The sequence below is a fragment of the Copadichromis virginalis genome, linkage group LG19, assembly GCF_057382275.1.
Source record: "Copadichromis virginalis isolate Kocher_CV1m ecotype Utaka linkage group LG19, C_Virginalis_male_GT1.1, whole genome shotgun sequence".
Classification (NCBI taxonomy): domain Eukaryota; kingdom Metazoa; phylum Chordata; class Actinopteri; order Cichliformes; family Cichlidae; genus Copadichromis; species Copadichromis virginalis.
Genome location: NC_140636.1, coordinates 3,574,687 through 3,588,248, shown reverse-complemented (window position 1 = coordinate 3,588,248; position 13,562 = coordinate 3,574,687). Strand labels below are relative to the sequence as shown.

The following is a 13,562-nucleotide window of genomic DNA, read 5'->3' as shown; positions in this document are numbered from 1 at the left end:
AAGTTGTTCAAAAACGCTTTATTTCGCCAAGACAGTGTGTTTCTCACTGTTACATGCATTTGAATGGGAAACTCGCCCGAGACAAAGTATAGGTTTTCATTATGTGAATAATTTTAAAATCTTAGCTCAAACGGCTGCAAAACCTGTTTGCCCAGCACGAGGATATTGAATTCTTTAAGATAAAGCCATAGACATTTGTGTCTGAGTCTTCTATCAAAAGTTGCACCGATTTATATAAAGTTGTGCAAAAACGCTTTATTTCGCCAAGACAATGTGTTTCTCACTGTTACATGCATTTGAATGGGAAACTCGCCCGAGACAAAGTATAGGTTTTCATTATGTGAATAATTTTAAAATCTTAGCTCAAACGGCTGCAAAACCTGTTTGCCCAGCACTAGGATATTGAATTCTTTAAGATGAAGCCATAGACATGTGTTTCTGAGTCGTCTATCAAAAGTTGCACCGATTTATATAAAGTTGTGCAAAAACGCTTTATTTCGCCAAGACAATGCGTTTCTTACTGTTACATGCATTTGAATGGGAAACTCGCCCGAGACAAAGTATAGGTTTTCATTATGTGAATAATTTTAAAATCTTAGCTCAATCGGCTGCAAAACCTGTTTGCCCAGCACGGGGATATTGAGTTCTATAAGATGAAGCCATAGACATGTGTTTCTGAGTCGTCTATCAAAAGTTACAGCGATTTATATAAAGTTGTGCAAAAACGCTTTATTTCGCCAAGACAATGTGTTTCTCACTGTTACATGCATTTGAATGGGAAACTCGCCCGAGACAAAGTATAGGTTTTCATTATGTGAATAATTTTAAAATCTTAGCTCAATCGGCTGCAAAACCTGTTTGCCCAGCACGGGGATATTGAGTTCTATAAGATAAAGCCATAAACATGTGTTTCTGAGTCTTCTATCAAAAGTTACACCGATTTATATAAAGTTGTGCAAAAACGCTTTATTTCGCCAAGACAATGTGTTTCTCACTGTTACATGCATTTGAATGGGAAACTCGCCCGAGACAAAGTATAGGTTTTCATTATGTGAATAATTTTAAAATCTTAGCTCAAACGGCTGCAAAACCTGTTTGCCCAGCACGAGGATATTGAATTCTTTAAGATGAAGCCATAGACATGTGTGTCTGAGTCGTCTATCAAAAGTTGCACCGATTTATATAAAGTTGTGCAAAAACGCTTTATTTCGCCAAGACAGTGTGTTTCTCACTGTTACATGCATTTGAATGGGAAACTCGCCTGAAACAAAGTATAGGTTTTCATTATGTGAATAATTTTAAAATCTTAGCTCAAACGGCTGCAAAACCTGTTTGCCCAGCACGGGGATATTGAGTTCTATAGGATAAAGCCATAAACATGTTTGTCTGAGTCGTCTATCAAAAGTTGCACCGATTTATATAAAGTTGTGCAAAAACGCTTTATTTCGCCAAGACAGTGTGTTTCTCACTGTTACATGCATTTGAATGGGAAACTCGCCTGAAACAAAGTATAGGTTTTCATTATGTGAATAATTTTAAAATCTTAGCTCAAACGGCTGCAAAACCTGTTTGCCCAGCACGAGGATATTGAATTCTTTAAGATGAAGCCATAGACATGTGTTTCTGAGTCGTCTATCAAAAGTTGCACCGATTTATATAAAGTTGTTCAAAAACGCTTTATTTCGCCAAGACAATGTGTTTCTCACTGTTACATGCATTTGAATGGGAAACTCGCCCGAGACAAAGTACAGGTTTTCATTATGTGAATAATTTTAAAATCTTAGCTCAAACGGCTGCAAAACCTGTTTGCCCAGCACGGGGATATTGAGTTCTATAAGATAAAGCCATAAACATGTTTGTCTGAGTCTTCTATCAAAAGTTACAGCGATTTATATGAAGTTGTTCAAAAACGCTTTATTTCGCCAAGACAGTGTGTTTCTCACTGTTACATGCATTTGAATGGGAAACTCGCCCGAGACAAAGTATAGGTTTTCATTATGTGAATAATTTTAAAATCTTAGCTCAAACGGCTGCAAAACCTGTTTGCCCAGCACGAGGATATTGAGTTCTATAAGATAAAGCCATAAACATGTGTTTCTGAGTCTTCTATCAAAAGTTACAGCGATTTATATAAAGTTGTGCAAAAACGCTTTATTTCGCCAAGACAATGTGTTTCTCACTGTTACATGCATTTGAATGGGAAACTCGCCCGAGACAAAGTATAGGTTTTCATTATGTGAATAATTTTAAAATCTTAGCTCAAACGGCTGCAAAACCTGTTTGCCCAGCACTAGGATATTGAATTCTTTAAGATGAAGCCATAGACATGTGTTTCTGAGTCGTCTATCAAAAGTTGCACCGATTTATATAAAGTTGTGCAAAAACGCTTTATTTCGCCAAGACAATGCGTTTCTTACTGTTACATGCATTTGAATGGGAAACTCGCCCGAGACAAAGTATAGGTTTTCATTATGTGAATAATTTTAAAATCTTAGCTCAATCGGCTGCAAAACCTGTTTGCCCAGCACGGGGATATTGAGTTCTATAAGATGAAGCCATAGACATGTGTTTCTGAGTCGTCTATCAAAAGTTACAGCGATTTATATAAAGTTGTGCAAAAACGCTTTATTTCGCCAAGACAATGTGTTTCTCACTGTTACATGCATTTGAATGGGAAACTCGCCCGAGACAAAGTATAGGTTTTCATTATGTGAATAATTTTAAAATCTTAGCTCAATCGGCTGCAAAACCTGTTTGCCCAGCACGGGGATATTGAGTTCTATAAGATAAAGCCATAAACATGTGTTTCTGAGTCTTCTATCAAAAGTTACACCGATTTATATAAAGTTGTGCAAAAACGCTTTATTTCGCCAAGACAATGTGTTTCTCACTGTTACATGCATTTGAATGGGAAACTCGCCCGAGACAAAGTATAGGTTTTCATTATGTGAATAATTTTAAAATCTTAGCTCAAACGGCTGCAAAACCTGTTTGCCCAGCACGAGGATATTGAATTCTTTAAGATGAAGCCATAGACATGTGTGTCTGAGTCGTCTATCAAAAGTTGCACCGATTTATATAAAGTTGTGCAAAAACGCTTTATTTCGCCAAGACAGTGTGTTTCTCACTGTTACATGCATTTGAATGGGAAACTCGCCTGAAACAAAGTATAGGTTTTCATTATGTGAATAATTTTAAAATCTTAGCTCAAACGGCTGCAAAACCTGTTTGCCCAGCACGGGGATATTGAGTTCTATAAGATAAAGCCATAAACATGTGTTTCTGAGTCTTCTATCAAAAGTTACACCGATTTATATAAAGTTGTGCAAAAACGCTTTATTTCGCCAAGACAATGTGTTTCTCACTGTTACATGCATTTGAATGGGAAACTCGCCCGAGACAAAGTATAGGTTTTCATTATGTGAATAATTTTAAAATCTTAGCTCAAACGGCTGCAAAACCTGTTTGCCCAGCACGAGGATATTGAATTCTTTAAGATGAAGCCATAGACATGTGTGTCTGAGTCGTCTATCAAAAGTTGCACCGATTTATATAAAGTTGTGCAAAAACGCTTTATTTCGCCAAGACAGTGTGTTTCTCACTGTTACATGCATTTGAATGGGAAACTCGCCTGAAACAAAGTATAGGTTTTCATTATGTGAATAATTTTAAAATCTTAGCTCAAACGGCTGCAAAACCTGTTTGCCCAGCACGAGGATATTGAATTCTTTAAGATGAAGCCATAGACATTTGTGTCTGAGTCTTCTATCAAAAGTTGCACCGATTTATATAAAGTTGTGCAAAAACGCTTTATTTCGCCAAGACAATGTGTTTCTCACTGTTACATGCATTTGAATGGGAAACTCGCCCGAGACAAAGTACAGGTTTTCATTATGTGAATAATTTTAAAATCTTAGCTCAAACGGCTGCAAAACCTGTTTGCCCAGCACGGGGATATTGAGTTCTTTAAGATGAAGCCATAGACATGTGTTTCTGAGTCTTCTATCAAAAGTTACAGCGATTTATATGAAGTTGTACGAAAACGCTTTATTTCGCCAAGACAATGCGTTTCTCACTGTTACATGCATTTGAATGGGAAACTCGCCCGAGACAAAGTATAGGTTTTCATTATGTGAATAATTTTAAAATCTTAGCTCAAACGGCTGCAAAACCTGTTTGCCCAGCACGGGGATATTGAGTTCTATAAGATAAAGCCATAAACATGTGTTTCTGAGTCTTCTATCAAAAGTTACACCGATTTATATAAAGTTGTGCAAAAACGCTTTATTTCGCCAAGACAATGTGTTTCTCACTGTTACATGCATTTGAATGGGAAACTCGCCCGAGACAAAGTATAGGTTTTCATTATGTGAATAATTTTAAAATCTTAGCTCAAACGGCTGCAAAACCTGTTTGCCCAGCACGAGGATATTGAATTCTTTAAGATGAAGCCATAGACATGTGTGTCTGAGTCGTCTATCAAAAGTTGCACCGATTTATATAAAGTTGTGCAAAAACGCTTTATTTCGCCAAGACAGTGTGTTTCTCACTGTTACATGCATTTGAATGGGAAACTCGCCTGAAACAAAGTATAGGTTTTCATTATGTGAATAATTTTAAAATCTTAGCTCAAACGGCTGCAAAACCTGTTTGCCCAGCACGAGGATATTGAATTCTTTAAGATGAAGCCATAGACATGTGTTTCTGAGTCGTCTATCAAAAGTTGCACCGATTTATATAAAGTTGTGCAAAAACGCTTTATTTCGCCAAGACAATGTGTTTCTCACTGTTACATGCATTTGAATGGGAAACTCGCCCGAGACAAAGTACAGGTTTTCATTATGTGAATAATTTTAAAATCTTAGCTCAATCGGCTGCAAAACCTGTTTGCCCAGCACGGGGATATTGAGTTCTACACTGAAAAAAATGTTTTTTTGGCCCTGTAATTATTATTTCAATTAGCTATATAAATTTTACAAAAAATTACAAATTCAGTGCTATTACTTTAAAATAGCAGTTTTTCTTGTAGTGCATTACTTGAGGATTGTTTGTAATTATGTGTCCTCAGTTTTGTATGTAAATTGAATCATTCGATCCAAGTAATATTCACTAAACCAATTCATTGGCTTAATTAGTTGATATTTCCAAGTAAAATGTAATGGAGTGACATCAGTGAATATGGCCACCTTCTCTGCATTCGGAGCATGACGTCAAAGCCCCTCCCCACATTTGAGCGGTCTTTCTTCAGACATACCATGGTCCACATTTCGACGGTTGGCAGACTTGACGGAAACGGGAAGAAGTAGAACCATGAATGTAAGTTTTAAGCGGAACAAACTTTGTACGTTCCTGTTGGCTCACCTACTTAAGTCAGTTTCTCCGCACTGAAAGAAGCTGCGCTAGCAAATAGTGTATTTTCCTGCTAGACTTGCTGACTAACTTTCCTGGCAGGAGGTATGTCCAGAATTTCCCACAGCACTTTACAGCTTAGATGGCCACCTAAACAACACACGCCTGCTGCCTTAACTAACGTCTTTGTGAATAAAACGACCACGGTCCAGTTTAAAATAATTGCTGCACAGCTGCCATGAGGTGTATTTTGAAAAATAACAAAACAAAAAACGATATACGCACTCGATTTCACTCAAGTCTTCATATTGACCTGTTTTAAATTTGCCACCGAACTAACATATGTAAAAAAAATAATAATAATATCAGTGTGCATCCTTGAGTTAGTAGAAATTAGTTGAAAAGCATATAGATAACCTTTTTTCTTTTTTTTTTTTCTTTTTTTTTTCTTTTTTTTTTACAGAACATAGGACCTTCTGACTGCTAATTTGAACTCCACAAGGTAAGATCAAATTAGTAACGATTAGGTTTAACTTGTCACATAATTTGTCTGTTTAAGGTGCCACAACATGAGATGGATGTGTAAGATATGTAGCTTTGAGTCAGAGAAGAGGTTGGGATTGTTAAAACACTACAGACTAAAGCATGGAAATGGTGGTCGCAGCCAGTCAGTCCCTTGTCTTCACACTGATTGCCCTTGCTCGTTTAAAACATTTAATGCCCTTAAGACCCATTTGTCTCGACACCATGTGAAGATGGTCACACAAAGTGGACCTCTTTCATTTACTTGTCTACTTTGCTGCTCTGTTTTTTTTTAATTCAGAGAAGCAGTATTTTGAGCACCTTAACAACCACTTAAGGAAGTTTGAAGTAGTTGCATGTGTCTTCAAAGATTGCAACTTCAGTACAAATATTTATTCCACCTTTGCTACACATAGACACAGAAAACACCAGTCACACACCCTTGAGGATTTTAAAACTGAAGTATTAAAAAGCAAACCTAATGAACCCATGTTTGCTCAGGATGAGACCTATGTGGAAGAGAGCTTAGAGCTTTGGGATGGGGAACCACAGGAGTTGTCTCAAGATATAAAAGAGAAATTTGGCCATCTATTTTTAAAGTTAGAAAGCATGTTCAATGTCCCAAACAAATGCATTGATGAAATAGTAGATGAGCTTCAGTTTATATCCACCTCTGCATCTGGTCCACTTTTAAGAGATGTGGTGGTGTCCACCTTGAAAAGCCATAACTGTGATCTGGATCCAGCCATTATCTCAGATTTAGTGAAAAATCTTTGTGAGACACACCCTATAAGTACTGCCTTGGGGACAGGTGGCCCTTTCACAACTTATTACAAGAGAAGAGAATTTATGAAGAAGCATTTTTCAGTTGTTGAACCAGAAGAACACATACTTGATTAAAAAAAAAGGGCAAAACCTTCCAGTATGTCCCAATATTGCCCTCCTTGGTGCAGGTCCTAAGTAAGTCTTTTCAAGAAAACACATTTGAAGGTGAAAAAAAAACTGAAAATGACTTTAAGTACCAGACATTTCGTGATGGATCTCACTATCAAAACAACAAGTTTTTCTCTGTAGAGGAGAACAGAGTGAGTCTCATCCTGTACATTGATGACTTTGAGGTATGTAATCCTCTTGGGACATCTCGAAAAAAGCACAAAGTCACAGCTGTCTATTGGGTGTTGGGAAACATTCCGGTGCAATTACGTTCCACATTGACATCAATCTACCTTGCAATTCTGTGTAAGGCTGAAGACACCAAGCAGTTTGGATTCCAGCGAGTTTTAGAGCCACTGTTAACAGATATCCAAAGCTTGGAGAAAGATGGTCTTTTTGTTCCAGCGTTAGGGAAAGCCATTAAAGGGACTGTGGTCAGTGTGGTGGCAGATAATTTGGGGGCGCACTCTGTGGCAGGATTTGTCGAAAGCTTTGCAGGGTCATACATCTGCCGGTTTGTGTTGGGGAGCGATCCAAGTTTCAGTCCAATGAAGTGAGATCTGGGTCTTTTCATCAAAGAACCAAAGATCAACATACACTGCATGTACAGACAGCTGTGTCTAGTCCAGATCACCCTCATTGTTATGGTGTAAAAAAACAGTGTGCATTGTCAGAAAAACTTGAGCATTTTCATGTTACATCTGGTTACCCTCCAGATGTTTTACATGATCTGCTGGAGGGTATTGTTCCAGTGGAACTGGCTTTGGCATTTGATAACTTGATCAAGAAAAAATATTTTTCTCTCATGGAACTGAATGATGCCATTTCCAATTTCCCATACAAGTGGAGTGATAAAACAAATCGCCCTCATCTCATTCCTGCTAACTTTTCGACTCGAAAATCAGTAGGGGGCAACGCACATGAAAATTGGTGCTTATTACGTCTTTTGCCTCTGATTATAGGTTTAAAAGTACCCCAACAAGAGCCTGTATGGCAGATGCTGATGACACTGAAAGACATTGTGGACCTTGTCATGTCTCGAGCCCATACTGAAGAAAGCATTTGCTATCTTGACAGCATCATTTCAGAACACCAAAGCAGATTCCTTGATGTTTTCCCCCAACATAAGCTCATTCCCAAGCACCATTTCCTTGAGCACTATCCTCAGCTCATTCGGGAATTTGGCCCCCTAGCTGCCCTCTGGACAATGAGATTCGAGGCCAAACACAGCTTTTTCAAGAAGGTGGTAAGACACACTGGTTGTTTCAGGAATATTTTGCTGTCTCTTGCAAATAAGCACCAGCTCATGGTTGCATATCATCAATCACATTCTGTCAAACCATCACTTGCGGTCACAAAAACAACAGAGGTCTCTTTAGATGTGCTTAAGGATGATCTAAAAGACCTGGTGAAATGCAGATTCCCTGCTGTTACAGCTGTGCATGTTGCCAATAATGTGTGCAGTTTAGGCACCAACTATGCAGTGGGAATGTTGTTGTGTTGTGGTTCCACTGCAGGACTGCCTGACTTTTCTGAAGTGTTACAGATAATGGTGATTTGTAACAAACTGACTTTTTTCGTGAGACAACAAAATACATGGTACAATGAACACCTGAGGAGTTATGAGCTGGAGAACACAGGGAGTGTGCAGTTACTTGAGCAAAGAGAGCTTAAAGATTTTTATCCTTTGGCTTCATACACCCTTGCAGGAAGACGCCTGACAACTTTAAAGCACCACATTTGCCTATCTTTTTGAAATGTGAGGAGAGAAGCTTGTGAATAAATGTCTGTATTTCTCTTCTGTTGTTGCAGCTTCTTCCTGTTGATATGGCACCCTCAGCGAAACTGCGGATAATTTTTGGGGAGGATGATGTCCACAAACTACTTTTACCTGCAGGCATCCCAAGCACACTTCAGGACCTCAATGATGTTCTTCGAGAGACATTTGATATTACAGGACCATTCACTGTTATGTACCAGGACATGGATTTCGATGGTCAGTTCTTCACTTTGACCTCGATTGAGGAAGTACAAGATAAAGCTAACCTCAAAGTAGTAAAAACTGAACCAGTAATCTTAAGTCTCACTACTGTGGACATGTTCTGAGTCGAATCTCCAGTTCCACTATCTACAGAAGCAAGCTCCTCCTCATCTGCATGCGACACAATCCTGTTGTCCTCCCCAGATGAGAGTGGACCATCCTACAGGTCTAAGCCATGGCCATTTAAGTTTGAAATACCAGACTTCTCTTATGATATAGACCTTGCACTGGAAGCAGGAAAGCAAGCTTATGAAAATGATGGCACACTTTTGAACAACCCAAGCGTAACTAGTAGCATTCTTGAGAAGCTTGCAGAGACTATATTTGGCTTCACAGCATATCCAACTGGTGTCCAGATTTTAGCTGTTGCTGAAGCCTTGGTAGCAAAATACCCATGCCTCAAAGAGCCAGGTTCTTTTAATGGCCTATATGGTTGGCAACAGAGGATAAAGTATAAAATGGGCAACTACAGGGCAAAGTTAAGAGGTCACCAATTAGCCATTCCAGAGCTCGAGGTGAACACACTGAAGAGACGATGCTCCAGTGAAGAGGGTTCACTTAAAGGCTTTAAAAGGGCCAAAAAAGCTGAAGTCAACTATCTGCCACCACTGCCATTCGGTGAGACTGAGGAAACCTTAGAGATGGATAGACTAGATTTGCTGAAGGAAATGAAGAAGAAGAACAATGAGAGGGCAATTAATGAGAAAATGGAGAAGTCTTTCGCTATGAGAAGAAAAGAGGTTGTCAAGGATTGCCCCGCAATCCAAGACCTCTTAGAGAGGTGGCCTTCTCTGTTCTGTGAAAATCAGGTAAATCCAGTTCTTGTTCATGCAGCAACTAAGTGTATGTGAGATCTCATGAGTCATCTTTGACATGATTTTGTGTTTTATCTCTCATTTCAGATCAAAGAGGAGTTTAAGCGAATAACCACAATTCATCTGGAGCGAACGTTTTTGTCCAGATTGGACAGGTACACCACCAAACTCCTGGAGATATTTCGAAGGAAGGGCGGGACTGCAGGGACCAAAATAAAACCAATGTTGGACTCACTCAATAAGGTAAAATTTTAAATTATTTTAATTACATAATCTAATGGAAAAGATGAGGTCATACACACTGAGAATGTATCACTCTTATTTAAAGGACAAGTTGACAAGTTTGTTATTTTAAACTTAAAGCTTTGTTTTCAGATTGTTTATGATGAAATCGAACGATTTTGATTGAAATTTGGACACATGCTGCTGGCCGGAGCTTTTTTGGTTTCTGTGGTAGCACACCCCCACCTCCACAATGGCTTCATACAAAGACGTGAAACTCACCGAGTGGTCAGGGGTGTTCACTGATATGTTCACACACAAATCGTTGCAAAAATGCTTTCCAACAGGTGTTTTACCATTTGTTGTAAAACTGGACCTATTTTTTCAAACGCCTTACACCTGTACATTCTTCCACCGAGAGCTTGAATAATAGAATGGAATAGCGGCGGACTAATACCGTACATCACAGCACATCTAATACAAGTCAATGGAGTTGGACAAAAACTACAATAAAAACCAGTTGGAAAGTATCTTTTGCAGCGATTTTTGTGTGAACATATCAGTGAACACTTCTGACCACTCGGTGAGTTTCACGTCTTTGTAAACGACAGTTTTATGCATTTTAGGAAGGATTGTTCCAGTGCACCTATGAAGCCATTGTGGAGGTGGGGATGTGCTACCACAGAAACCAAAAAAGCTCGGGCCAGCAGCATGTGTCCAAATTTCAATCAAAATCGTTCGATTTCATCATAAACTGAAAACAGGGCTTTAAGTGTAAAATACTGAACTTGTCCTTTATTCTGATCAGTGTCTGTGTTGGCTGAAACTGTTCTCCTGATCCTGACACTGTGGCCACAATTAACAATTTATGCACATGATTGTCTCTACAAGTGTATACAAACCTGTCATCTCTCCCTTAATATGCGCTCAAAAGCAGAGAAATTTACAGAATTTTCAAAGTGACCCTCTGAGTGCAACGAGATCCCTTCCTGCTGCCCATAGACTCCAATACAATTATTTCCCAAAATATTACTCTTGTGTGTGGGAATTCCTGTCCTTGACTGGTTAATATTGTGATAGGAGGTACTGATATGTTGCAAAAAATTCATTTGCATGTCCAGTGATGAGGCAGAAAACTTTCCTCACTGGGCAGAGACAGTTTCTGGACCCACAGATTATGACATGCACTGGACTCTTGTCACATCGTTGAGAAATTCATGTTAAGTTGTACACTTCACAACGTTAGAATGTAGCTGCAGGCTTACATTCTCCATGGGTAACTTTCTGTTTACATCTGTATGTGCTGTTATGTATGTATGTTACATATGTTATGTTGTGTATTTTCTGCAATAAATTTTCTTTTTGGGTTTAATAGCATCATGTCGATGGCAGAAGGGACATTATCATTCGTTGCTTAGTTGAGTATCTTGGAGAGAGTGGAGAGGAGCTGATCAAAGACCATCAGGTATCTGATGATCATAATGACTGTATTAAAATTGTCTAACCTTATAATCTGGTCTTCACTTGTGATGATATATTGAAGGTCAAAGATTCTCTACACTCGTGATGTTTTTTAAAAAAGACTCAAGATTAATATTTTCAATCAGGCTTTTAACTAATTTCTTAAATCTTTATGCTCTTACCCTTTATTTTTTAAATCATATTTAATCTTTATCTTATCTGCCTTAAACTTTAACTTGCCTTTTGTCTGGTTTTTTTTCTGACTATTTAACGATCACTTATTAACTTTATTTTATGAGCAAAAGAGTATTTAATTTGATTATACCTTTATAACCTATTTTAATGATTTAATGGTTCTGGTCTACCAACACGCGTGCCGTCCCATGGACAGCTCCAGGCTGGATGGCCCCCAAAAGTGATTTTCTTTGTCTCAGGGTCAGCCTCTGTGAAGCACGTTCTGTAACTTTACGTATGAAAAGTGCCATATGAATATTGTTTGATTTGAGTATACTAAATTTTTTATTTTTACATTTTTTTTTCTCTTAACCTTTTCTTTTACTTGGAATCTATTCTAGTTATTTCTAATTGTGGTTTGTTTGTTTTCACAGGAGGACGTCAGCCAAGAAGCATTGAAAGAGGACTGCAGTAATCACATGATGAAGATCATCGTAATCCATCCCAATGTGGCACAGGAAAACCAAGATCCTGTGAACGTGTCGGTCATCATTGAGGGGACAGAAATTCTGGAGGACTGCGGAAGTGTGACAAACGCTTGCCTCCTGCTCATGGGTGTCATCTATGCTGTCAACTTAAGTTACCCACTGAAACTGAAATATACGTTTGAGGTATTTCAGAAGCTGTTTCTTGAGCTTGACATCCTTAAAATGTCACCAAAGGTCCGGTCTCTCCACAAGAAACTTTTAGTGTGAGTGTTCCAGTGTTATTTGTGCTTTTGTCCAGCACAATTAATTTGTTTGCATTTTGTCTGTTTTCTGACAGTAATTTCAAATGTTGCTCAGTTTTATACAAGTTCTTTCTGTCCTGAACGTTCTGAGAATGTCTGCAAAGGTAGTGATTGCAACTGTTAATGGACAGAGTTGATGTATGTGTTCTGAAAGTTGATTAGAAGAAAGGGGACAGTGCACACTGAGTTTTTGAATACCATGTTGTTGTTTTTTTGTATATGTGTATATGCTCTGTTTTGAAATTTGCGATCAAGAAGTTCTATGGCCATGTTTTTTGTGGTTATGTTATGTAGATATTTTAAATATATCTATGCCATTTCAACTGTGAAATAAAAGTGTCTCTTAAGCTGCAAATATTTGTTTTAGAAAATATTGATTTATTATTTAATAGAATAATAAGAATATTTATTCAATTCGATTAATATTAACTAGTACATTCATAATAAATATTACTTAATAATTACATAGAATATAACAAAGAAAAGATGAGTAAGAAACACAAAGAAATATCAGCAATGTTCACTTGGGTTTTGTAATTGGATGCAATGGTATTCTGAGTAAAAGTTACAACCTAAAATTTTTGCTAAAAGATTAGAAAGTATTCTTCCAGTTATTATAGGGGATGATCAAAATGGATTTGTTAAACATAGACAGGGTTTTCATAATGTAAGACGAGTTTTAAACATTCTTCATAATCAAAGTGAGCAGGACGATACAGCCATTCTCTCGCTTGACGCGGAGAAGGCTTTTGACAGAATTGAACGGTCATATCTTTTTGATGTCATTGTTAGATTTGGGTTTGGAAACGTATTTCTGCATTGGATCAAGCTATTACATTGTCATTCTGTGGCTCAGGTTAAGACAAATGAGATAATCTCTGAACAATTTGATATTAAAAGAGGGTGCCCGCAGGGTTCACCCTTATCTCCACTTTTATTCCTTTTAGCTATTGAACCTCTGGCAATAGCTGTTAGAAACAGCGGACAGATACAAGGTGTTAGGATTGGTAGAAAGGAACATAGAATTGCTTTATTTGCTGATGATATCATAATATTTTTAAAGCAATTAAAAAATTCTGTGCCCGCTGTAAAGGATTTATTAGATCAGTTTGGGGTTTTCTCAGGGTATAAAGTTAATGTAACAAAATCGTCATTAATGTTACTTAATCAAGGGTACATTCAAAATGTAAGTCAGAATATATCTGGCTTTACTGTTAACTCTGAATTCATCTATCTAGGTATTAAAATAGTTCCT

The 13,562-nt window shown here is 37.9% G+C and overlaps 1 protein-coding gene across 2 annotated transcripts; it reads left to right on the top strand.

The window, feature by feature from the left end:
* Positions 1-4,990: 4,990 nt before the first annotated feature.
* On the top strand, positions 4,991-12,563 carry LOC146685383 (uncharacterized). Of its 2 annotated transcripts, XM_085442167.1 has the most exons (6): positions 4,991-5,316; positions 5,813-5,851; positions 8,617-9,654; positions 9,748-9,903; positions 11,258-11,347; positions 11,952-12,563. In XM_085442167.1, exons 3-6 carry the CDS (start codon positions 9,304-9,306, stop codon positions 12,270-12,272), a joined length of 918 nt encoding a protein of 305 aa, XP_085298293.1. In that variant the 5' UTR covers positions 4,991-5,316; positions 5,813-5,851; positions 8,617-9,303; the 3' UTR covers positions 12,273-12,563. The 2 variants fall into 2 exon arrangements, with proteins under 2 accessions (XP_085298293.1, XP_085298294.1); XM_085442168.1 differs by lacking the exons at positions 4,991-5,316; positions 5,813-5,851 and adding an exon at positions 7,926-8,050.
* The last annotated feature ends 999 nt before the right edge of the window (positions 12,564-13,562 follow it).

Bases quoted from the DNA above. Each gene is read 5' to 3' on its own strand.
- LOC146685383 (XM_085442167.1), top strand. From the start codon at position 9,304: ATGGGCAACTACAGGGCAAAGTTAAGAGGTCACCAATTAGCCATTCCA. The intron at 9,655-9,747 runs GTAAATCCAGTT...CTCTCATTTCAG, and splicing joins CTCTGTTCTGTGAAAATCAG to ATCAAAGAGGAGTTTAAGCG. The intron at 9,904-11,257 runs GTAAAATTTTAA...TGGGTTTAATAG, and splicing joins TGTTGGACTCACTCAATAAG to CATCATGTCGATGGCAGAAG.